The 25,877-nt window shown below is 41.3% G+C and overlaps 2 protein-coding genes and 1 long non-coding RNA gene across 3 annotated transcripts in view; 1 reads left to right on the top strand and 2 right to left on the bottom strand.

The window, feature by feature from the left end:
* Positions 1–7,931, bottom strand: part of ANKRD12 (ankyrin repeat domain 12) — a 59,630-nt gene extending 51,699 nt beyond the window's left edge. Inside the window, exon 1 of the mRNA XM_063166209.1 lies at positions 7,671–7,931. The gene's annotated coding sequence lies outside the window, so the exon portion shown is untranslated. The remainder of the gene's footprint in view (positions 1–7,670) is intronic.
* Positions 7,932–8,305: 374 nt separating this feature from the next.
* LOC134423314 (uncharacterized) lies at positions 8,306–25,117 on the top strand. The gene is made up of 4 exons (XR_010029057.1): positions 8,306–8,653; positions 15,205–15,419; positions 20,552–20,595; positions 22,973–25,117. It is a non-coding gene; the product is annotated as an uncharacterized LOC134423314 (long non-coding RNA).
* NDUFV2 (NADH:ubiquinone oxidoreductase core subunit V2) lies at positions 13,605–25,759 on the bottom strand. Its single transcript, XM_063166228.1, has 8 exons — positions 25,594–25,759; positions 24,461–24,523; positions 18,745–18,807; positions 18,542–18,658; positions 16,794–16,962; positions 15,469–15,578; positions 14,674–14,750; positions 13,605–13,760 (listed from the first exon to the last, which is right to left on the bottom strand). Exons 1-8 carry the CDS (start codon positions 25,750–25,752, stop codon positions 13,667–13,669), a joined length of 852 nt encoding a protein of 283 aa, XP_063022298.1. The 5' UTR covers positions 25,753–25,759; the 3' UTR covers positions 13,605–13,666.
* Between the last annotated feature and the right edge of the window lie 118 nt (positions 25,760–25,877).

A 25,877-nucleotide genomic window follows, 5' to 3' on the forward strand; every position in this document is an offset into this window, starting at 1 on the left:
ACTTTCTGACACATACAGAAATAGTATAGATGTCTATATTCAGGACAAACCTTCAGAACAGCAGCTCTATCAGCTGGAGACGATGGAATTCTCCATTACTTCAGAGAAGTTTTTGAAGGGCTGTGGGCTTGCTTAATAGTGAAGCATGTAGACTGGATACATGTATTACAAATGAACTTGCACAATCATAGTCTTAAGAAATTAGTAACTTTCACAACAGGCTTGGAAAAAGGTGACTTGTTCTAGAAAAGTATAAAACAGTAGAACATTTGATATCACAGTGGCATCCCAGACTGCACAGGAATGGCAGAATCCTTATCAATAAGCCAGTATTATCTTGCAAAAAAAAGACTGACCATTCTATTACCACTATCCACTCAATCATATAATTTCCTCTCAGTAACCAAGAAAAGTGCTGCATGGAAAGCATTTACATTTTATGAAAAAACTGATTTTAAATTGAACAACTTTAAGTACAAAAGCTGGAAGTTTGTGGAACTTGCACCTGATGATATTTTCATTAAAGAATGGTTAGGAATTACTTAAAAGCAGAAACTCCTCCCCCTGATTCTGAGAGACTCGTGTTGAAGCTTCTCTTTATGCATATAGACACACACTGCCTACCACAAAATGGGAAGGACAAGATGTAAGAAATGAATGTTTAGGAATAGGGTTATCTTGGGTTATCTCCTGGCATTATCAACAAACAAACAAACAAACACTGCCTCTCCCAGAATGGTGACAATCTTGCTTTCATAAGTCAGACATCAACCCTCATTTCAGTGGGGCAGGAGCAGCTCCCACATAGTGACAAGGGGCATCATTCTTCCTGAACCACTTACACAATTTCTACAGCATTCCTTCATGTGTGCCAGTAAGGAACTGAACTGCTGCCAGAATTCAAGATGAATCTGAAGGACCCTTGTCAGTATTGCATTATTCTCAAGTGCATTTCTCTAGTCTCAGATTAACCCTTTGTCTTTTCATGGAGGATACTATCATTATTGTTCATACACAGGCTGGCTGCTCTGCAAGGAATCATTAGGAAAAAAAAAAAAAGAACTGTTTGAATAAAGAATTGTTTTTCTTCTTTAAAGAATTCCAAATGATCAAAAAAAGGACTAAGTTCCTTTGCAGATGTTCTCAATATTCAAATAATTTCTGAATAAATTGTCTTATTGCTAATTATACTTCAGCTACTTTTCGTATTTCTCCTTCAGCAAGAGAAAATAAGATTGTTTCACTTTCAGTTTCTCACTCAGAGTCAAGCACCGGAAGAGATATTTTCCATTAAGTTATGGCACAAGTAATGTACAGAAAACATAGATGCATTTGTCTTTCTTTAAAAAGAAATATCAGAAGCTGCATTTTTACCAGGCAAAATGAAGTCCAAAGAAGTCTTTCTTATACAACCAGCTAATCAGTAATTTAAGTATTTTTTTAAATGACTTAATTAAGAATCTGTACAGCAGAACTTGGTAGAACGTACCACAGCTTTACAAGACTACCACACACAGGCAGTACAAGAAGCATGCATCCTCTGACTATTAAAAATCAAATTAGTCAGGAAAAACACATTAACTACAACAGCTGAAATTTTATCAAGTCTTCAACAATAAGTTCAGCAAGGAATCTCAGCAGACTAAGTAAAATTAGAACATAATATTTTCCTTGCACTATTGAGCCAAAGTGCAGGTTCAACTGGTCATGACCATAAGCACACTGCCCTAGCTGAGCCTGCAGGGAGCCTGGGAGGGACGAGATGATGGGGCCAGAGGGGCCTTCTGACCTCAGCTGGTCCATGATTCTGTCCCATGAATCAGAAATGCAGATGCTCTTTACCTCAGCAGCAGGATGGCTACGGGCTGCTCTCTCCTCCTGCTGACACATTCAGCATAGGACAAGGTTTGTGTCTTCTGCATTCTCCAGAGACTTATGCTATGTGGTCAGGACAGCATTTATTCTAACAAATCCTCACACAGCTGGCCAGAAGAAGTGGGGCATCTTGTGAGTATGGGTGCCATGCTCCCACCGTGTCAGGACAACTGCGCAGAATGCAAACTCCATATTCCTACTGAGGGAAAGACCTAGGTGGCAAAATAAACATTTACATGGAAAAGCAACCTCACCTCTTAGAATCAGACACAGCTAAGTTTCCAGAGTGCCTGAAGGGATTGCCCTTTATTCTCAATAGTCTCTCAAAATAAAGGAGATTCTACAAAGAGGAATTCTATTCCAGGGAAATAAAAGAATATGCTGGCCCAAGAACTCTGGCTCTTAGGAACCCAAAACACTTCTTGCAAAATCCATTAGTCCTCCCTTTTAACCTACAAGTCTATAAACTTGAATGTTCACAGGTGCTTCCTCTTGAGTCTTTTTTAGGATGAGCTATGAGTTCAAAGGAAACACCTGCACAGTTTAGCTTCATATGATACACTCTTTAAACTACATGGAGAAGTGGAGTTGTAAATGTCAGGTTTGATCTACAGGTTATTACTTAAAGATGTAGCTACATAAATATTTTTCAATTAAGAAAGATTATTGCATATGCAGAATCTACCAGAATAAAACTTAAAAGCCTCTTTATCAGTGCTTTGACAAACATAAAATAAGCAAACCTACTGCCAAACAATTTACAATCCTTCCACAGGAATCTACTTTCCCTCTGGAAACCTACAGATCTCCAAGACAAGAGATTTCATAACTATGCCATACGTTATTACTACAACCTCAATAATTTCTATTTAAATCTTCATAAACTAATGATAATTTTGTCAATCTAAAACCAAGAAAACCCACAACTTCTCTGCAGCACTGCCAGAAAGAACATGACTTCAAACACACACAAAGGCCCTTCAGAGGCTGAGAATAGATCAAGTGCCAACACCTACTCACAGTCCCTCAGCTATAGCAGGATTCAGGACAGGTGAAGCAGGTAGCTGGAGTGCTACCATTCACAAGAAGAATCTAAAGCAGTAGATGCAGGACAGAAAGCAATCTTGGCTTACTCATGGGTTCCCAAATGGACAGCAGAGGTTTTTGTCCTGGCTAACTTGTGAAGACATGCAACATATTCAACAGGCTTTAATGCCACCTCTTGGCCATCACCAAATCTCGCAAAAATAACAACAAAATCATCTCTCAGCTCCTTTACAGAAATAATCTTTCTTCTGGGGATAAGAGATAGCAAGGGAACAGATGGAGTGGAAAGAGAGAACAAGCAGAATACTGTTTGCAGACAAGTATAACTATTTAGGGCTGTAAAACTACAGTGAGTACTGCAGTTGACTTTCACTGAAGTTTTACTGTGTCATCTGCAGAATTGAAGGGACTGGAAAGCAAAGAACCAGTTATTTTCAAGACAAAAACTAGAATTGTTTTTAATTTGCTGAAAAAAGGTAAAATGGGTGTCAAGACACCTGTTTCTTCTTGAAGTCAAAAAATGAATAGATTAGCATTACCCACACATGAAAGAGAACACCACCAATGAAAGACCCATTTTCCCTTCATTATTAATCTAGGAGTAAGAACCCAGATTAGTAGGTTGCTGAAGAGTACAGAGCACCACAGAACGTTGGTTTCTCTCAGTTACTTGTTTGTTGCACACAATATTGAAGGAAACAAACAAGAGGAAGACATTTCCACGAACCAGCTAAGAAAATCATTTGGCCAACAGAGCTTGAAAGGTTTGATAGCCAGACACCTCTTAAGCAGGAGTAATGCAAAAGGCCTGGAAAGAGAAGGGAAACCACAGGAAATGTCTTTACACATAAGCTCATTTCTGCTGTCATCAAACAATGGATTTTTTTACGATCTACTACAGAACACTCAGACATGTGTTAGGGTTATTTGGGGTTCATTGCACTGAATACATTCTGAAGCCCAGAGAGGAGGATAAAAACTGCTTTCTACCTGATGCTTTCCAGCCTCATAAATGTAAGATATAAGGCAAGGAAAGAGTTGTTCCAATACTCTCTATCTCCAGCAAGCTACTCAAGGGTAGAAAACAGATGACCAGAGAAGAAAATAAATAAAGTTTTCCTCCACAGAGTGCAGTTTTAGTTTTTGCCTCTAATATAGCCCCTAATTCTGTCTCTAATGTTGCTAATGGCTTTTCTTAACATAAACCAGTGTGAAATCAACCCACTTGTGACATTACCTAGAGCACTCTGTGTAGAAGCCATGGAACTGAGGAGCATTTATTCATATGCTGCTTGTGAAAGACAAAAGCAGTTGCAGCAGACATAAGGATCCTTCATAAGACCCAGGGAAATAATCTAAAATAAACTAAGGCAAAGTCATACTCTCAAGGGCTTCATGTCTCTACATGAATATTTAGTCTTTAAGCAAGGTGGCAATAAAGGTTCTCAACTGCCTCCATAAGCTTACAGGAGGACTTGTAAGACTCTTGTATGTTCTGGAATAATAATGAACTGACAAAAAAAACCCCTAAAGACGTTAGCAGAGCTCTGACTTTTGTTATTCTGTTAATAAAATCATTCAGTGTAATAACACAAAATGCAAGACTGAGTTTGTGCTAATATTTATTTCATACCATCTGTCACTAGAGTCTAATGATGTAGTTAAAAAATAGTTTGATTTGGAGACTAAATGACCAATCAACATTTATAATATTCCATCTGCAAGAGAACACAGAAAAGAAGAAACACCAAACAGTCATGCCCAGCCCATCACTTTGTAGGGGAAGATCAAAAAAATGTCAAAAGTAGGTTGTTCTGAGTGTGTATATTAACAGTGTGGTAGCAGGTTAATCATTATGTATTTTGTGATCAATAGTTTTTTCCAGTTTTAAAGAGGACCAGCTGCACCAGACTCTCAGGCAATTTCATCAGCCTAAGATGGTCTAAACATGGTAAATCAGTCCAACAAATACAATTTGTTTCCTTGCCTGTATGCCCAATACTGAGGAAGAAGTTCTGAGTACTGAGGAAGAAGTTCTAGCTCAGTCATTTCTAGGTGCCTAGATTTCCACTAAAAACTATCTCCAGCACCTTGCACCTAGTTAAGTCAAAGCTGAAACAGCTTTTGGATTTTCTAGCAATTTAAACAGACATCTAAGGGTGCAAAGAAACTATTTTTTGAGAATGACTGATTACCATTGATTTGTAAATACAGACATTCAACTTTCAGTGTATGTTTTCAATCCCATGGTTAAGGGATAACATAGGAGTACCTTCTGCAACAGAAGCTTCACACAAGCACTCATTTAGCCTGCTTATTAAAAGACCCTTTCCTCTAAGAAGTCACCAATTGTGCAAGCCTGTTGGAAGAAACTGCACACAGACTTCAGTTTGTGGCACGGGGCTTGCTTTCTTACACAACATCTGTCCTAAGCTTTAATGTCTGTAGTATTCTGAGTTCACAAACAATTCTGAATAATCCTCTGGGTGGGAGAAGAACACACAAAGAGATGGCAATAGAAAGGCAGAAATATTTATAATTGAAAGACTGAGCTGTCGTCTTTGTGAAAGAACCAAAGGCTCTCTGATCAACTGCCCACACTCAGTGATTACTACAGAAAAGCTTGGAAATAGGAAAAGGGATTCACACACCACACACTGAAAAACTAACTTTGCCACAAGAAAGCCATCATGGTCCTCTGAGTGCCAAGAAAAACACTGGTGCTCCTTGACATTTTGGCTTGCAAAACACATACAGAAAAGTAGAACTATTAAGGGGAAGGTGGAATGTAAAAAGACACAGACAGTCAATGGGTTCACCATTACCTTCCCAGAGAAATATTCTGCTGTACCTCAAACCATACAATTTATTTGAACAGAGCAGTTCTCAAGCTTGCAGAGAAACCTACTAAATCCACAGAGGGTGAGATTAAGGTCCCCAGCTGATTAAATCACAAGGTCAGCAGGGAGTCTGAATTTCCACCTCAAAGAATGAAGAAAAGCAAGAGATACACAACACCTGCACAAACCTCAAATAAAAAGAACAGTTGAAACACCCTGACATGTCAGATAATGCTGAAGATCTGTTGCTCTGGGGACTTTTACCCAGTGAACTATAGCAAAGGATTACTGCAGAAGAAGGAAAAGAAAGCACAGGCTCCTTGCACTACACAGCACCTGCACAGCAGCTCACCATGTCCCTACCTACAGTAACCAAGACTTGAGGACAACCAAGCTACCATCAACTTGCACACTGAAAAACACCCACACCCTTGCTGTTTCACAATTAGAGAGAAGGAAGTGCCCCCAACCTTCAAATCAAGGCTTGTCAATAATTTGTCAAAATGAATTATTTTAATAATAGCTAATCATTTCTTATAGACATGATGATCTCATCCTTTCCTAGCATTCCAAAATTAGACAATTTTTCCTGGAATATAAGTACATTTGGACTGCTCCACATCTGTCCAATAGCTTTTTGTCCCTGTAAGCATCACCATTCACTCACTTACTTTTCTCCATTAGAAGATTTGTTTTATCCCATCAGTTACCTTGTAATTCAGGGGCATAGTATTCCCTTTCTTCCATATCACATGGGCTGCAGAAGAAAGGCATGGAACACAGTGACAGTGTCCAGGCAATTTCCAAAGGAGCTCTACCCAATAATATCAATATTAAGTAATTGATATTTAATACCAATATTAAATTACTGATATTGGAACGTGTTGCTCAGGGAGGTGGTGGAATCAACACCTCTGGAGGTGTTTAAAGAAAGACAGGACACAGCACTCAGCGCCATGGTCTACTTGAGATGATAGTGTTTGGTCACAGGTTGGACTCAGCGATCTCAGAGGTCTTTTACAACCTAATTGATTCTGCAAAATATTTATTTTATTTGGGAGTTTAACGTAAAAAAAAAAAGAATCCTTTAATTTCTTATTGCATACACATTCTTTAGGGGGAAAAAAAGACCAAATTAAAAAAAAAAACTAAAAATCCTCCACCAAAACAAAAAAGCCCAACCAAACAAGACTGAATATTATCAATGGTACCTCGAGAATCTGACAGAAATCAGAATGAAGAACTGAGCAACTGAGCCTGGCATTCTCTCATTCCTTGCCCTTCCTTTGTTGCCTGCTGTCACCTGTGCAGCGCGAGTTGCCGCGCTCCATGCACACCGGCGGCCGCCTGGCGCTGCCAGGGAACGAACGCGTTATCCCGCCGAGCTGCCGGCCAGCCGCGGCACCGACGGAGCAACTCCCGAGGCTGCAGGGAGCAGCCGAAATTCCCGACACGGAGGCGGGGCGTGTGTGCTATGTGCGTGCGTGTCTGTGTGCCGTGTGTGTGTACACTGCCATGCCGCGCTCGGCACCCGCGCCCCGCTCGCCCGTGCCGCCTCACAACCGTCCCCGCACATTCCCGGCCCTGCCTCCCGCGGGACCCTCCCGTGGGCGGCGGGCCCCTCACGCCGGGCGGCGGGGCAGGGGCCGGGCTCGGCGGGCCAGGCGGTGACAGCGGCGGCCATGGCCCCCGCCGCGGCGCTGACGGGCTGACAGCGCGGCCGGACGGAGCGGGGCGGGAGGCGCGGTGCCCGCTGCCCGGGGGGACACGGCGGCAGCGCTGACACCGCCGAGGCGGGCACCGGGCGGGCGCTCCCCGGGCTCGGGGACAAGGGGGCGGCACCCCGCGGGCACCGGGTGGGGCCGGGGGTCCCCGCGGCGCGCCGGGAAGGTGCGCTCCGGTGCTTACCTTCTGCCGGGAGCACGGCAGCAGGACGCGTCCTCCTGCTGCTGCTGCTGCTGCTGCTGCTGTCTCTGTGGACGGCGCGGCCGCGGGGAATCGGGCAGGGCAGCGAGTGCCGCCCGCAGTGCTCAGGGGCTGAGGCTCAGCCGCGGCTCCGGGGATTGCAAACACCCCGCCCGCCGTTCTTTCCTTCTTTCTTTCTCCCTTCCTTTCTTTCCTTCCTTCACCTTCCTAGCTCCCTTCCTTCCTTCTATCCCTGTCTCTCCCTTCTTCCCTCTCTCCCTCCCTCCTTTCCTCACACCCCGCGCCGCCGCTCGGCTCCCCCCGCCCCCCTCCCAGCGGCGCTCCCATTGGCCGCGCGCCGCCCACGTGGGCCTCGCGCAGGGCACGGGACGCGGGCGAGCGGTGCCGCTGCCAACGACGGAGCGCTCGGGGCGGGGTGGGCAGCGCGGAGCTTCTCGCCATTCCCGGTGCCGTCCCCATCCCGAAGGAGACGGGCGCCGACGCCCGCAGGGCGACGGGAGATAACGGGCTCGCGGGATGCCACACACGGACGGGGCTGGGACGAGGACTAGGGCGCGAGCATTGCGCATGCGCGACGGGGGGGTTGCTGGGGGCGGCCGCGCATCCTCCTGGGCTGCGGCCGCTGGAACCTTCTGGAAATGGCGGCGGCGGCCCCGGCTGGTCACGGGGCGAGGTGGCGGACGAAAGCTTTTCCGGTCCGTGCCGCGGGACGGGAGCCGACCTAGAGCTACCAGCGCGTCTCGCTTCGCCTCGCTCGGTCCTGGCGCTGCCGCCCCCTCCCCGGGGAGGGGTTTTTCCGGCGGTGATGGCGCAGTGAGTTTTAACTGTCCGGCGCTGTGCGCGTGCGCGGCGGGCGCTGCCCATCCCGTTCCATCCCGTGTTCTGTCCCGTCACCGGGCGCTAGCGGGCACGGAGGGGCCGCAGCTAAAGGCCCCGCAGGTTTTGGGAGAAGGCCCCGGACGCAGGTGCGTGTGGCGCGGTGCCGGAGAGCCCGGGGTGGCCCTTCGCTTTCGCGAAAGGCTGCGGGATGCTGATCCCGCCGCGCCTGCGGGTCTGGGCAGTGCTGCGTGCCCCCAGCCCCCACTCAGGCACAATTGCCATCCGCCCGCCGCTGCAGGACAAGACAACTTCTGGGTTTCCAAACTAGTTTTTTGGGGTGCTCTGCTTGTAGAAGTGCATATAAAGGCATCTAAGGCGTTTCTAGACTGACGATGCAGCCCTAGTTGCAGCCTTGGAAGGGAGTCATTCATCTGCTCTCGTGAAAGGTTTTACATTTGCTTGTGACAATAGTAGTGTGTGGCAGGACTTAAGGAACACGTCTGGTGCTGTACTCATGGGCTCTCGAGCAATGCTCTCCAGATCGCTTCTGGGAGGTGCTGAAGGGGGCCAGGTGTAGTGTTTTGACACGGCAGCTAAACAAAGCCCTTTAGCGTAGTTTTAATTGCCGTGGTCACTCTGCTCCTGGATTGCTTTATTCTGTTACTGGATAGAAATTCCTTAATAGTTCTTATTAATCAGAAAAGTGAGTTTTTTCAGTATCAAAAGATGACTTTGATTGAGGACACCTATTGTGTGAACTTGCTGTATATTCTGATCCTACCCCATGAGGTACCAGCGTGGATGGAGGATGGCATCAAAAATCTCTCATATTCCCATGCTCCATGGTTTACTGTTCAGACAGACTTCTCTCATTTGCTTTCACAATCTTCCTGTACAAATGCTGGTACAGATAATTTGTTTTGTAAACCTACTGTCTTCACTTTAATTTGATTCTGTTAGTGTACAGTGGGTACTATCTGGTGGCCAGGAACAGCTCTGTCACCTGAGTGACCGTGTCACAAAGGGAGTTGCCTTCATATTCTTTTGTGTTTGGTTGATGGCAGAGGCTCTCTCTAGAAGTGGAAAACTCATTGAGTAGCAGACAGCCTATGGAATGTCAGCATAAGTGGAGTAAGAGCAGTTTGCAAAGGCAGAGTAATTTTTCTTTTCATGGATTATACATGGATCCACACTGTAAAACGTGACAGGCTACAGGTGTGGCCTGCATTGTGATACTGCATTTTGATCCTTGTGCATGAGTAGTGTGGAATTCCAGAAATTTGGTGTGCGTTAGGTGTTCATAACCAGCAGCTGAAGTATTGGGGAGGGAGTCTCATGAGCAATATCTGCAGGAGGAGATGTTAAGATCTTATAATAATACCTGTCAGTAACTGGAAAAAATACTGTTCCTTAAGCCTTTTGTAAGAATTACTGTTTGGACTAATGAAAAGCATCAGTCAGTTGACTGCTAGTTGCTACCCCTAATTTCTTGCCCTTGTTTCCAGCAGCCCCTCCCTTTGACATCTGGCACAGCTGCAAGATGCTTCTGTATCTGCTGGGGTTGGTGTGCATAGGACTGCCCTTGATCTGCCCTCCCATCCTGTGTCACCAGCCCTGTGAACTGCTGGTCTTAGCACAGACAGGTCCAGCATCTGGTTGGACTGTGTCATTGCTGAATTCAGTCTAGTAACTGCAGGACTGAAAATTTCAGACTGCAGTACCAAAACCTGACATAAGAACTTGCAGGTGCCCCACAGGTGGAAGTGTGTGCACCAGCCTCTAGGAGGTGACTGCCAGGTCAGCCCATGGGGCCAGCAAACATCCTGCACAGGTGGAATGGGGTCTCACTGCTTCTCCCTATTGAATGACAGAACACTGCTCCAGATTACATTTTTCTAGCAGTGTGTGGTGGTCATGGAAATCTCTGTTATCCACCATCACACACTTCATTGGCTATATAGAATTTCCTGTGACTCCACACTTCCTTCTGTCTTCACCAAAAGAAAGAATCATCATCTCTCACTCTTGCAGTCCAGTGGATTCTTTTGGTGTCTTGTACTTCTGTGTCTTAAATCACATTTCCTTTCTCAAGACTACCTATTTTAAAATCTTCTCAAGGTAGTCTTTTTTTTTTCTTTCCCAGTTTCTTTTACTTTGTTATCTTCCACGTTTAGAGACTTAATATAATATTTGAGTTCTTTAATTTTTGCCTCATTCAGGAGAGGCAAACAAAACCACTAAAAACACAGACTCTGTTGGTGCTGGAGCAGCAGTTTCAGGAACGTGTGGACTGGTGCTGTAGTTGACTCATTTTTTGCTGAACTCACCACCCAGTACTCTTATAATCCAGGATATTAACTGCTTGATTGGAACAGCAGAATTGCAAGTGTGTAATTAGTTGACAGGTTAGTGCTACTGCCTAGAATTAATATTAGTGACCCTCTGCTATTAAGGACAATGACAATTCTGTCCTGTTAATATTTGTTACCAAAAATGTCCTACTGCAAATGTATATAGAATATACATTTTTAATACTAGTAAAAGCTAGCACAAGGTATTATCTACAGCTATTAAAAAACAGAACAGAGAACTGAGATGTATCAATTCTTGCACTATTCTGCAACTCTTTCATAACGATCACCTTGCAATTCACAATCCTGCCTAAGTTACCATTGTGAAAATAATTTAATGTATATAGTAAACAGCTACATGTAACAAATAATGCAAATTTGTATTTCTACTTGAGATGTTTGAAATGTTCGAATTTCAAAACCTGAAATAACACAAGATATGGTTTTTTAAAAACCATTTAAGACAATGACTGCCCAAACTTTTTTGAGGAGAAACCAGAACCATAAAGCCTCATATTGATGATTGATGAATGAAGAGGATGAGAGAACAGTAGTAGTTACTTTCTTATTTGTCTACAATCATTTCACAGTCCTGTAGCTGTCCCTCCAGTACTCAGTTTAAAGAGTGATGTATCAGATTTGTGCCATGCAGTAGGGATAATATAAATTATTCTATTCTAGTCAAGTGATTGGCAGACTCTCACATGTTGCATCAAAATGACTGACAACTTGTTTGTGGAACATCACTAACAGTCTCCAAAATATGGGAGCTGTGGAGATCCATGTTCTGCTCCTGAGGCAGACATCAAAATTGTCACGTGCAGATGGAATAAATTGGGGAGAAAAGTGGGATAAGGCTACAAATTCTTTCTAGCTTTAAAAATGGGTGGAGTCTGGCATTCTAGAGCTTTGTTTTTGTATAGTTGGATGTTTCAGCCTTGGCAGGTCCAAAAATATGTTTCCCTTCAACACAATTATGAATCCCATGGGACTTCACTGTTACATACAAAACCATGAATAACTGTAGCACAGTACAGTTCCATAATGCATGCAACATCCTCACTTGTATTCAACATGTTCTTCAAAGGTTAGGATAAGGTAAAGCTGTATGAACTAGAATACAACTTTGCTGTTAAAATGGAACAAACAGCATACTCAGGCTGGGATACTGAAATGAGTCTGTCTTTGCGTCAAGATGTGAGATGCAGTCTGCCTCATCTCATGTCTCTAGAGAAGTGCCAGATGCCTGGCCTGCTACAAGGCCTGAGGCTATTACAAACATGGAGTGACCTTTCAGAAGAGCATTCAGAGGCTTTAAATGACAGATAAGATTTCAATCCATTCTATTTTCTCCTGTGCACTATGTTCTGTACTGCTTCTACACAAGATTTTTTTTTCATGCTTGTTCAGAAACTGCTTCACTCATGAGTTGTATGTATTTATTGAATTTTCTTTTCCATTTGTATGCAATTAAATTATTTCCTTTTATAAATATAGTAATATGGAAGAGATAGCAAGTTTCTCATACAAATAGTTTATAGCTCTATTGTGTTCCCAGAACTACCAACAGTAATACTGCTTTTCTAATGGCATGTGAAGGAACTTCGCAGAGCGTGCTGAAATGGTGGTGCATGAATAGACTACATGACATAGCCATTATGCTGGTAATCTGTAAAAACACCATTTAACTCTGAAGAGGGAGAATAGTTTGGGGAAGTACTATTAATTAGACTATCAAAACAAACTAAATATAATGTAGAACAAAATTATAAATGATACAGTTAAGCTTCATCTCTCTCGTCAATTTACAGATATAAGTTCCATGGCAGATTTGAGACAAGACAGACACACTGTGCCTGTCTCGGGTGATTGATGTGTCCACATTTCCTAATTTACATGGAAATGTATGTCTGTATAGCTAAAGCATATGCCCAGTTTTAGAAGCATAGGTATGAAGTATCAGTATGCAGTCAATTTCTTAAAAAATTATCTTCAGCTTTTTTATATTGAAAGAAATTCCTCAATTTCACACAGATTAGTTCTTGCAAGTAGATGGTGCACAGTAATAAGGTCAAAGAAGGATCTGTGACTCAAAGATCCAGTGTCAGATATTATTACCCTTAAGCACACGTTGAACTGTTCTCATGTATTCTGTCTTCTCCCAACTCCATACGTTGTCTGTACTAAATAAACTTGCAAAGGAAGTTAGTTGGTGTCTGTTGCTATTATTTCTTTTAGTAGAATAGTGCTGCTCTTTGGGGCTTTACATTTTTCCTGATTACAGAATGATATTAAGAAGCATTAAGCTTAAGAAACCATTTCTAACTGAACCTATGATTTTTTTATACAACACGTCTCAGATAACCTTTCTTGTTTGTGTGTGTTTGTTTGATAATAAATTGCCAATAAAAGTAACTTGATGAAGTTTTGTCAGATCTCCTTTTCTTTTTGGTTCCTTGTGCCTTTGCCAGATTTGAAATTTAGTTTTGTTGCTTCTTCAAAGAGCTTTAGAAAAAGCTGAAATTTTCAATGACAGATCAAAAGATGCAACTTTTCATCTCTTGTTGACCATAAGTGGACATGCTCAAAGAGTCACCTTACACAGTCTACAGAACACTTTTCTTATAATCCACACTTTTCTTATAATCTGGAATTGTGATTAAACTGTGCTGTAGTTAAAACCACAGTAAGTTAGATAGTCTAATTGCTGTTAATTTTTAAAAGCAAAACATTAGAATGTACATAATTTTACTGGGATTGAAGATACTTTATTCTTTTCAGACAGTTCATCTTATATTACAAAAATCCTTAGAGATCATCTCGAACTCCAAAACCTGGTCCTTTGGGTGGTTCAGTCAGGGAAGTAAGGCCACCAGCTGGCTCACAAGAAAAACGTCCACTCCTGAAAAATGAAAGCAGTTTATTCATTGCTGGTATTGATAAAAACTCAGATTCTGTTTAATCATTTGGTAGAAGACAGTCAAAAATCTGATGTAAGGCTGAAGCCACTATTTTTTGTTTTGTCCTTCCCATTCAACCTTCAGAAAAAGTGTGATGTAGCTGTTAAAGGGAAAGGTTTCCAAATCCAAATAGTGACAAAAAAATTCATAACTGAAATGGAAGCCAGGACCACTTGTTGTCTTTTATATTCATTTATAGTTGGCCAGGCAGCATCACATTTTATCAATCAGTTTGATTATAGGTGGATGCTACCCTGTGTTTTTTTGAAACTGTAACTGTTTTAAGATTATTGTTCTTGTACTCAAAACATCTTTATAGAAACAATAGGAATAAGTAACACCAAAATCAAATTAATTTCCCCATTGACACAAATGTAGGTGGGCTAACAAAGAACAGTGGGAAATAACAGACAAGAAAAGTTCAGCAGTAACACCTTTCTCAATAACTTAAAATCTTTGGTTTTTGTCAGAAATCAGAAAAAACCAACACAACCAGCCAACCAACAGGAATTTGTTGGTTTAAATGATCTAGGCAAAAATTCCAACAGGTGACATCATTCACCTGTTAAGGACTAAGACAAATCAGAATTCATGTTTTCACATTCCATGCTCCTCTGGTCAGTCACCAAGAACATGCAAATTCTCAGTTCTTTCCAGTTTGTTTTGGCTTTGAATACATGCACTTCTGTTCAGCAAATTAATTAATGCTTTTTAGCTGTAGGCTGTGAACTCAAATCACTAGAAAAGTAATTTAGTTTCTCAGAAGAGTCACCTTCGTGTAGGTGACCAATATCATGTATATAATTTATAAACACAGGCAATTATATATTATAGCTTGTAATAAATATAGCTAACCTTGGGCCTGGCTTGGGAACTTTGCAAAGCTTCAGCTCATCAATTATGTCTTCAATATCTTTGGGTGTCAAATCCTCCTGTTAAAAAAAAAAAAAAAGATTACTGACAAAACTGAGAGTCACCAGTTACGCTAAATGCAGCACTTCAAATTTATCAGATCAGTGTGACCCTAGCAGAGGTAATTTTGATCCTATCCATTAACACACATAGTGGCTTAAAGAATTTTCCTGCAGGAAAACTGAAAAGTCTACTGTCATTTTAATGCTGAAACTTTATTTTGCGTGTAGTTGCAGAAATTATGTTAAACAATGTTTGTGTTTTCAGCTTCCTCATATTAGGGAGCTGGATCTCTGCCTACCCACTGCACACATGCCATGACACATAATGCGTGTCATGCAGAATGGTGCCAGCTGCAAGAAAAAGATTTTGAGTACAGTTCAAGACATCACTTCTTAAATTAGTGCATACTTTGCAACAGACTGCTTTAAAATGCTTTCAAAAGCTTATCAAATACCTATTTCAAAATTCCAGATTTACAACAGACCACAATCACAAAAATGCATCACTCCTCTTGTATAATCAAGACAGTAGATGAAATGAAAAATACACTGATACGTCTGATACAAATGAAGTGTTCTAGCAAGAGGCCAAGAAACTAAAAGATGCTGCAGGAAATGAGTATTTCGTGTCAATAGGAATTGAAAACTGACCACAACGTCACAATCTGGAACAACTGGAAAATACAGGTAAGCCAGCAAAGAAGCTTAATCTTTTAAAAGGGGATGCAGTACTTACATAGTAATTGTCATTTATTTGTACCATTGGTGCGTTTACACAAGCACCTAAACATTCCACTTCTGTCAGCGTGAAGAGCTTATCAGATGTTGTTTCCCCAACTTTAATACCTAAACCAATACATTAATTAGGTTTAGTAGTGATTATGAACAAGAGTAATAAAGCATGAATCTAAGTACTCCATAGATATTGCATTACTTGTAGTTGGGCCTTAAAAGCATTTGCAAAGTTAAGCGCCCTTAAATAGTCAAAAATGTTTCCATTAAATAGAAGTTTCTAATGAACCAATAAGTCAATTTTCAGATACTTTTTTGAGACCTTGTTTACAGGTATGAATCACTGAAAAATAACCATGAAATGACAATTCCAAGAAACACAACAGATCTACTCAAGAACATTTTTAGTAATCAGTACAATAAAATGGAAAAATAGGGACAGGGACACACAGCTTTTGTGTGCTGATAGGAAATGCATTAATATACGGTGTTGAATAATACCAAGTTAACCAACATCCAAACAGTGTTAGCTACAAATTCATAAACAACTTTCAAGTTATACACAAAAGATGATTTACCAAACTGTACACATACTTAGCATCCATGGCATGTTACTGATCTACTGCTAGAGATACAGACCTTCCCCAATATGCGAGTTAGTCCAAGTAACATCTCAGAATCTGATCTCTACAAAATACTCCATGGAAGGAAGAATACTGAAAAGCAGTTTTCCTCCATTAACTAGTAGGAATGGGATGGAAATAATCAAAGGTATAAGTAAGGCCTGTCTCAGTAGAGACTACAGAATCATCCTTACTGCTTTGATTTCTCAAGCTGAGAGTTTCACTTGAAATTAAGCTATGCAGTAACAAGATATTTCATCTAAATATGCCTTTTTCAGACAACAGAGTATATGAAATTACAGATGATTGGCAGCTGTTCTGCAGCTCTTATCACCGGTTCTTAGAAAAAGTTAACACAGCTTTTCATAGAAGGGGAAGAGTTGTCAGTTGCTGATCTTACCCTCTCTTCTCCCCATAACCACCCAAAAAGGAGGAAAAAACCCCAACCCATACACAAACCCCTGAGTATTCCTTACAACCCATGATGCACCATTCTCAATTGACTTCTCCCATGGAGAACTCAAAAATTATGTTAACATCATGTTATCATCCAAAGGGACCTTAACAGGACAGAGGTGGGCCCATGTAAACCTTATGAAGCTCAACAAGGCCAGTTTTTTTCTTCCACTATATGAAGAATTTTACTTCAGTACCATTAAACAAAGGTAAAAAAATATAAGAAGTAAATTACAAACTTGTGTCATACCAAGTTTCTTCTTAATGGCCTCTAAAATGCTGTCAGAGTCTCGCAGCATGCACGGCGTGGTGGTGCAGACCTGGATGTGGTATTTCCCAACAGGTTTGCGATTGTACATGGTGTAGAAGGTTGCTACTTCATAGACTCTCATGGGAGGCATTTCTAAAACTTCAGCCACCTGTGACAGGCAAAACATGCCACAGTGAATTCTCAGAGGGCAGCAGTAACGGCATTTAGCAAACCATTTCAGTGAAGTCACCTTTCCTGTTTGCAGTAACAGGTAAGCAGGGGGGTGGGGGTGGGTATCAAAGCACAAATGTATTTTATTCCAAGCGCCAAGACCGGACACCTGAGTTCTCTGAGTGGCATCACCCTGCTTGAGCACAAACTTGACTAAGCTGTGGATCAGCACAGTGAGGAGCTTGAGTCAGCTCCCCTCCAGGATCTCTTGTGAGACACAAGGAGATGCAAGGAGTCAGCTCCAGCTCACACTGCACTTGGGCTGTGTGAATGAACCAACCTGTACGAGCCTGCTCACACTAATCCATGGAAGCCTTTTGGTAAGGAATACCTTTAAGCAGGTACTGTGCTTATCTAATTCATACAGAGCAGGTCTCCCTCAGGTTCTGTGACACACCAGGCTACATCTGCAGATTCCTGTCCCAGCTAATAAGTAAGGATTGGAGCATGATCTCCATGGAGCCAGTTCTAGTGCAAGTATCCCTGATCTCATTAAGATGGAACCCTGGCAAACTGCTCAAGTTGAGAACTCGCTCTGGTTTCAACAGTGTAACTGGTTTATGTTCCAGTTTCTCTAGCAGGCAAATAACAAATCATGGAAAATATCTGTTCACTTAAAAGCCTTAAGATCATTTTAAACATAATAGCAACCTGAAACTGAAAAAAACTAATATACACTGCCAGCATTAATGGAGCTTTGAGGCTTTATGTTATGCTGTAGAAACTGTAGCAGACAACTGTAAGTTGCCTTTCTTTAAAAGCTCATTCACCTCCTTCAGTCATTCCTCTAATGCTCACAATCCCCACCTTAAACTGAATTTAAAACTTTAAACTGTAAAATTAATAGTATGCCAGATGGTAACAGAAAGTACAACAGATTTATCCATACAAATATAAACCAGATTTTTTTGTTTCTTGGTGTTTGGTTACTGTCATGCAGCCTCTCACTTTGGAGCAGTGTAGTTGTTTGCCTGGTTATTTTGAAACCATTTTAATAATTACCCTGACAAGTCTTCTGGGCACTTGCTGTGAGGTGTTACTCAACACTCCTTACATCAACTACACTAACATTGCTCTGCAGAGTCCTTACAGATTTAGAGACTAAGTATAATCCAGGCAATGGATGAAATGCCAATAATCTGGGAGGAAGAATGCTCCCCTGACATTACCTTTTTCTTCTTCCCCCACATTCAGCAGTGAACAAAATCAAGTCTGTTCCTCATTCTACGATCACTCTGGGAGAAGAGCCTATCTGAATAGATTTTACCTAATTTTTTATTTGTTCTGCCTGTAGTTTTTAGCAATGGGCTAATATTATATAAACAGAGTCCTGAGTTTTTCTGCATTAGTTTTCCCTTTTATCTTTAAAAATGTAGTCTCAGAGGGAATTCTCCCAATTCTGTGCCACATGTAAATTCCCATGTTAGTAAGCTTTCATTAATCAACGTTAATATTCTAGTAAGATATTGAAAGAAAGCAATAAAATTATGCTTGAAAGATAATCAAGTACTAAATACCCTGTTCATAGCCGATATGGGCAGCCATCCATGCTGTCTTTGGGCCAAATCCAGTACTGCCATGACAGCTGCAGACTTGTGTCCCTCTGGGTAGTTGTTTATGATCGCTTCTATTCGCTGGTTAAAGGCAAAGAAGGAAAACAATCAGTACTGCTCTAAAGACAAAGTCTGTGTATTGATCTTTTTTTTTTTTGTCTGCATACCTTTAGGTTATCAGGTGTGAACTCAAATGGAGTATCTGGATTGTTTTCAGGACTGTCTCTATGCTTCAAGAAAAGAAGAAAAACAAGTAAAAAAGGGTTGTTAGAAAAATATTCAGGACATATTTACTGTTGTAAAATACCTTCTCATTACACAGTTACAGTTAAGGTACTTGAATAAAAACTATGTATTCCACATAAAAATGTAGTACTAAAGTGATGAAATATATTTGGGAAAGTTATCAAAAATATTAATAATTATTTCATCACTCGTGAAAATAATTACCTATTCCCATTACTTGCTATTAAAGAAATTATTTACTGAGAAATACATGAAATTATATATTGAGAGAATGTATGGTGTTGTTATCAAAATACGTATTTTTAATACTGTTAATACAGTTTGATAATTATGTTCAAATTTACAATAGGCAGAGTAAGAGCGCTCTGGTTAATACCTTAATAAACAAGAGACAAAAACAACAGTTCATTTTTCCCTTTACCATGAAACATTAATTTAAAAAAAGCTGCACAATTCATCAAGAAGTTTGTTGCAGAATTAAAACATCTAGACATTCAAATACATTATTAATCCATGTTAATATAATGTTTTGATTTGTAATGGATTTCAACATTTTCATTTTACATACCATTCCAAATCAAAATGTGAGAAGCAGAATTCTAAATTAGTATTTCCAAAATAAGAAATATAATAGTCTAATTAGTTATTTTTATAATTATTCTAATAAGTTATTTTTAAGGTGGTCTTCTAGGGAAACATCAAATTTTAATTATTTCTTCTATAGTCAGAAAATACAAATCTGGAGGTCTTGAAAAAAGTAACATTTTGCTGTAGTAAAATCTTAGTTCTGATGAAAATCCTTATCCACCAGAAAATGTTCCTGCACAGAATTTTTAGCTGTCTCTAAGCAGCTCATTTTGGTTTCTTTTAAACACCTATAGTTAAGTTTAATTCCAAACTTCATATGGTTTTCAAATTGAGAAAATTTAAAATCAAAGGGAAAGTTTGTGGGAAAATACAAGCTATACTTGAGGCTTGATGTTAGAAGTAGTCCACAACTAGCCAATAATAAAATCTTTAGAAGTGTATTTAGAACAAAGTAGCCCCCTCCACTGATTTCCACTTGCATAATTTCCTCCAGTAACCGAGGGTGCTTTTGCAGTTGCCACACTCCACTCCTTACAAAGCAGCAAAGGATTTAATGAAAACCTCAGCATTGCCAAGACATCTGCACACTAAAGTGAAGTTTGTATCATCAGTGAAGAACTCAGAACATGTGTGGTCCACAGCTATTCTCAGATTTAGAAATTTTAATATGGAAATATTGCAAGGGCAAATACTTCAACTACATCTGTTGGTCTGTCCAGGGATTGCCTTTGCTTATCCTGTCTATATCCCAAAGCAGACAATATGACTGCCCCCATCAGTTTGAAAGTATTGTGCTCCCAGCACAGTTTCAAGTCCAATATAAAACTACTGTGGATAAATACTTCACCAAGGATGACTTTCCTATAAGAACAGGAATTACAGAAAGATGAATGATGCCCTTTGAACACACTAATATTTTATTTAGTGTTAATTTCTTGCTTATTGTGTGGTTTACAACATAATAGGAACACGATTCCCATTATTTCAGACTGACCCTTCCAGACTCATATTTAATCTTGGTGAGTGTCTTCTACCAATTTTATTGGTAGAAAAAGAGTTTAAAAAGCTCTCAAAAAGAGGCTGATGGAGAGAAGACTGATTGGAAATACTGGACAACTTTTATTATTTTTTCCCTTACAGACCTTTCCATGTCTTAGCTGCACAGATCAATTCCACAATTCATGGTAAGTATTTCCATAACTTAGCTTTTCCTTCTCAAATCTGCATGCCTATTTTGCTATTATTTTGCCTTCTGTAACTATTTGATAGTTAGCAACTGTACTTCATCTCAATTGCTTTTGCAAATAAATGTATTTGATTTATGAAAAATTCCCTCTTTGTCTGGAGCAGCTGTTCTTTTCAGTGTATCATCTCTAAACTGATATCCTTAAATGCCCTGCATGTGAAAAGGAATAATAAAGAGTTTATATTGGAAAATACAGGTGTAGCTCTAGGAAGGTTTCACGATATATTGTAAAGGCTATAGCAGAGGCGAGCAATAAATAAAACATGCCACCTTTTGTATTCTCCCTTTTCCTGAAAGGGCTTCATCTAATGCTAGGCCATGGAAAGTTTGATAGTTTTCATCAAGAGCTTACACAGTTCTAGGACTCCTGAGCAGTTAGGAATTTTTATGTTCTCTAGTCTTACATTTGTCTGACAATGTGCCATTTATCTGAGACTTGCAGACACTGACATGCTCCTAAATGACATGGGTGCATTTCCACGTTTATTTAGGATACAGATTCTAGAGAGCAAGATGAAAAATAAGAACACAGTATTGGAAAGAGTGTTATTTTAAATTGCAGAGTGGTTGAAGTTGGAAGGCATCTCTGGAAGTCATGTGGGTCAAACTCCCCTACTGAAGCAGGAGCAGCCAGAGCTGCTTGCTCAGGACTGTGTCCAGATGGCTTCTTCTGAATCTATCCAATAATGGAGACTCCACAAGCTTTCTGGGCAACCTGTGCCAGTGCCTGTCACTCTCATAGTGAAAAAGTGTTTCCTGATGTTCTCTGAGGCCATTGCCTCTGGTCTTGTCACCTGGCACCACTGAAATGAGCCTGGCTCTCTTCTCTTTCCACTCTCCCCCATGCAAGCCTTTTTCCAAGTCTCTTCTCGTGCTCCCCAATTTCCCAGTCTCACGTGAAGTTTTCACTCCATTCGTACATACATTATTATCACATTCCTGTTGCAGAACAGAGCCTATTTAAGTAGGAACACCTTCACTGCAAAGGCTACCCAAGCCACAAATGCCAGTGGCTCCCATGGAAGCCACTAAGGCTGCTGAATGGCCACCTCCTATTCCTTTCGCTGTACCGACCTGGGCCCTTTTATTATTATGCTTTCTTCTTTCCCAGTGATCCATCTGTCTTTCCTGACACAGAAAATTATTAAAGAGCACTGAAGAATTACAACAGAATAGTTAGAATAATCTAGTTTCCATGTATACTGCAAAAACGTTGGCCTGAAACTTGACCTATGCCCTACGGTAAACACCAGTCCAAAGCACTGTAAACCAAAATCAGAGAACTGGGGGGTCTGCAGGGGCAATGTTTAGGGCAACAACCTGCTCAGAATCCATATCAAATCAGCACTGAAAAAACATGTATTAGTTCTCCTTTAAGGGGAAAGTACCCTACATTCACTACTCCAACAGAACTCAAAATATAAACTCCTCTTACTTAAAGAATGGTAGAAGTGGTCTCAAGCACAAGTATCTCACTGACCAACTTCACAAGTAACTAAAACTTGAATACAGCAATTCTTCAACCTTTTGTGCTGAACCCTGTGTGCAGCCCTATGACAAAGCCCACATCAAGGGCTGTTGATTTGTTAAAGAAACTCAGTCTGTGTATTGAAAACAATAAAGCAGCAGAGCTAAATTTTAGCTGATAAGAAGGGTAAAATCAGGTAAAAGTCAAGTATAGAGAATGCATGTTTCAATAATGAAAGGTAATCATAATAAATGTCTCTGGAATCTGGAATTCCATAGGCATCAGATTGCAGAGATTTGGAGCATCACTCTTACATTCCTATGGGCAAACAATCCATCTAATTTTGTACTTGATATCCTCTCAGTGGAAGTGTGATGTAGCTGCCTGTGATAGCACTCAGTTTAATGACTAAGAGAAAGGCTCTTTCTGGGTGTTTCAGAATGCCAGGGCACTTCAGCAGAAGTTCTCAGTTACTGATTTCTGTGTGTTTCTGTTAACATGTAACATGTTTGCAAAGGGAAGCATGGGCAAGCCAATCAGAAATGCCTTTTAATACTTGATTTTGTGATAACCAGGTCCCTTGCTAGCCTGTCCTCTGCTGTTACAACACAAATACACTGCATGCATTTAACTTCCTCATGTACAGATGAAAAGTGCAAGAAGTAGCAGCAATAAGCTTTGCAAAACAAACCCATGACATTTGTGTGTAAACTGATATACTAAGGGGACCACCACAACAGGTCTGAGTTACTCCCATGAGTCCTGCACAAGCAGTTTTTAAACAAACTTTTGACACTTCTTCTGCTTGTAATTAAAAAAAGACCTTAAATTTTTTTTTCCTCTACAGAAATCCAGGGGGAGTCCAATTTTCTGATTGTATATGAACACCTGGTGTTGATGAAAAGAATGCCTTTGTCTCAAACCAGCAGGACAAGTTTCCCTTTAAATCTCCCACTTTAAGTACCATCTGGAATTTAGTTAGGGCAAACAATTACACACACATATAGTGACATCCATCTGTCTTCTTCCCATCACCTTTTACTTCAGAGAAGAACAAATATTACCTTATTAGAAAACAACTGAGAAAAAAACAAGGAAAAACCAAGTTCTTATGCTCATTTAGCAAAAATTCTGCTGTGGAATAAGTCATCAATGATGCTATTAAATAAACATCTGCAAAGCACACAGATTTTCTACTTGCCTTCCTCTGTTATCAGGTGCCTCCCTGCAGCAAATAATTTAAACAATTACAGAAATCTTGAATTTACAAAGCTATCTAGCTTCATATGTCAGACATAAAAGCCATTAGGGTGCCAAAGACATCTTTTGCCTGTCTTCACCAACCTCCAACTACACTTGAAGTTTCCTAAATTGCCAGACTACAGCATTTCCTCCATTCCTTGAACACCAGCTCTCACCCTGTAAAACGCCAATTCCTGCTCAGATTTCTGGAAAAGTACACAAAGCGTATACTGAGATCCTATTAACTTCATTTTATGATTAAAGCTGTAGAGACAGCTGCAGAAAGGAAATAACAACAACAACAACAACGTGTCCAAAAATCCTGAACACCTGTTTTCAACAGTGGTCAACTCTCCAGTAAAGGGCTGATTTTCACCAAGTGTTGGGAAAATGCCAAATTATTCAGCCGTTAAACTGCAGACCAGCTAAAGTTCTGAATGAAGAAGAATGGCACAAAATACATATTCTCTTGAGATGCTTCAGGTTCTCTTCAGAGGTAGACAGACAACACAGCTGCTTGACACACTTAAATTCAAGGGCTTTTTAGTTTTTTCAATTACATCTACTGTTTATGCCTTTTGTGACAGTGCTTAATGGCCTCAATTACAACTCATTTTACGACCTGCTGTATCACACACAACAGGAAACAAGAACTGTACTTTTCAACTCCTGTAAACACAGCTAGGACCTGAGCCCACGGGTAATTCTGCAGCAAATTTCAGAAAGCAAGAAACTGCACCTGCAAAAAGTTTAATGAGATTCAATTGCAAACTCAACTAAAATAAATGAAGGAAACAAGAACTGGTTTATAATGAAATAAATTTAAGCAAAGTCTCATCTGCAATCACATACAAATTATGGAGCATTTTCACTATAAAAGGCAAGAAACACAAGAGACAAAAACTAAAACAAAGCCTAAAATAAAACTCTACTACAACTCTAATAGAAGGCTCTATAGACAAAAACCCTCTCTGTAAATGCCAGTAGGTTTCTACAGCAAAGTTCTGCCCATCAGAAGCTTTTAGGCAGATTTGAAGAAGCACATGCCAAACTCTTCTGACCCATCCCCCTTAGAGTAAAGCAGATTATTTACCACAAATAAGGCTCCAGAGGCATTGCGCTCTGCTGTTCCGTGCAAGTATCGGATCTGCCTTGCCTACAAGCAAAGTACAGGATTAGTAATGCACATACTGCCAGTGGCTGCTTCCACAACCAGTCTGACTGCCATTCCAACTGGAAGCCACTAATTCTACTGCCATCACTAACAATTCACAGTAAGTCAAGAAGAGATTATTAAGGGCTCTCCTGTACTATTAGGAGAGCAAATCTCTCAACTCCCACCTTGACCAGTTGAAACAATGTAGAAATTAAAGGTTTTAACTCCGCTACTGCTTAATTTAAGCGCCTTGAACATAAGTTCCCATCCAACATTTCATGAAGAATTTCCCAATTTCTGACTTTACATGCTATCTGTTATAAAGTTTGCAGAAACCACCACTGCCACTGAAATTCTTCTCCAGTAAGCATTTGCTACTGAAGTTCTTCTCCAGTAAGCATTTGCATGTTTCTTCAGCTTAATCGAACCAAATGCTGAGAACTGGCACAGGAGGGCAAATGTAAACACAGACCTGAAGAATGAACAGAACACAGACCCATATGCAAGTTCTGTTCAACTATTGTCTGTACTCTCTAACATGCCAGAACAGATCAAGATTTCTAGATTCTGGCCGGTATTAGTAAGATTTGATAATTTTACCACAAGTATTTATTCTATTAAAAATCAATTTTATATTAAATTACGTGTATTTTACTGCTTGATTCCTGAGTAATTCTGAGCTTTCTTAAAGTAAAATCACAGAATGCTTCAAGGTGGAAGGGACCTAAAGATCGTGTCGTTCCATGGGCGGGGACACCTTCCACTGGAGCAGGCGGCTCAGAGTCCCATCCACCCTGGCCCCGACCGCTCCCGGGGATGGGACAGGTCATATGGCAGGGAAAGGCTGCAGCCATCCCGTGACATTACACGGCGGGTGCACCTGGAGAGCCGCTGCTAGAAGCGCTGAGCTGACCAGTCCGTCTTTGCGGAAGAGCCGGCACTGCGGGTCCGCGGTCCATACACTGGGATCCCAGGCACGGCCCCACCCCCGGGCCCCACGCCCCGCCGCGGCCTCCCCGCTGTCCCGCGGCCTCTCCCGCTCCCGGCCGGCGGTGGCGGGGAGCCCTTACCGAGCGTGCGGCCGCGGCGCGCAGAGCAGCGCACAGGAGCATGGCGGCAGCGCCGATCCCCGATCCCCGCTCCTGCTGCTCCTCCGCGTCCCGATCCCTCTCCTTGAGGCCCGGGCTCGCCCTCCGCCGAGCCGCGCCAAGGAGACCCGCAGCGCGCATGCGCCGGGGCGCGCCCGCAGCGCGCGTGCCCGCTGTGGGAGCGGGGCTGTCCGGGCCCGGGGGATCCCGGCCCGACAGGGACCCGGCGTCAGCGGTGCCGTGGGGTGCCCGCGGGAATTTCAGCC

Source organism: Melospiza melodia, chromosome 1 (assembly GCF_035770615.1).
Source record: "Melospiza melodia melodia isolate bMelMel2 chromosome 1, bMelMel2.pri, whole genome shotgun sequence".
NCBI classification, from domain to species: Eukaryota; Metazoa; Chordata; class Aves; order Passeriformes; family Passerellidae; genus Melospiza; species Melospiza melodia.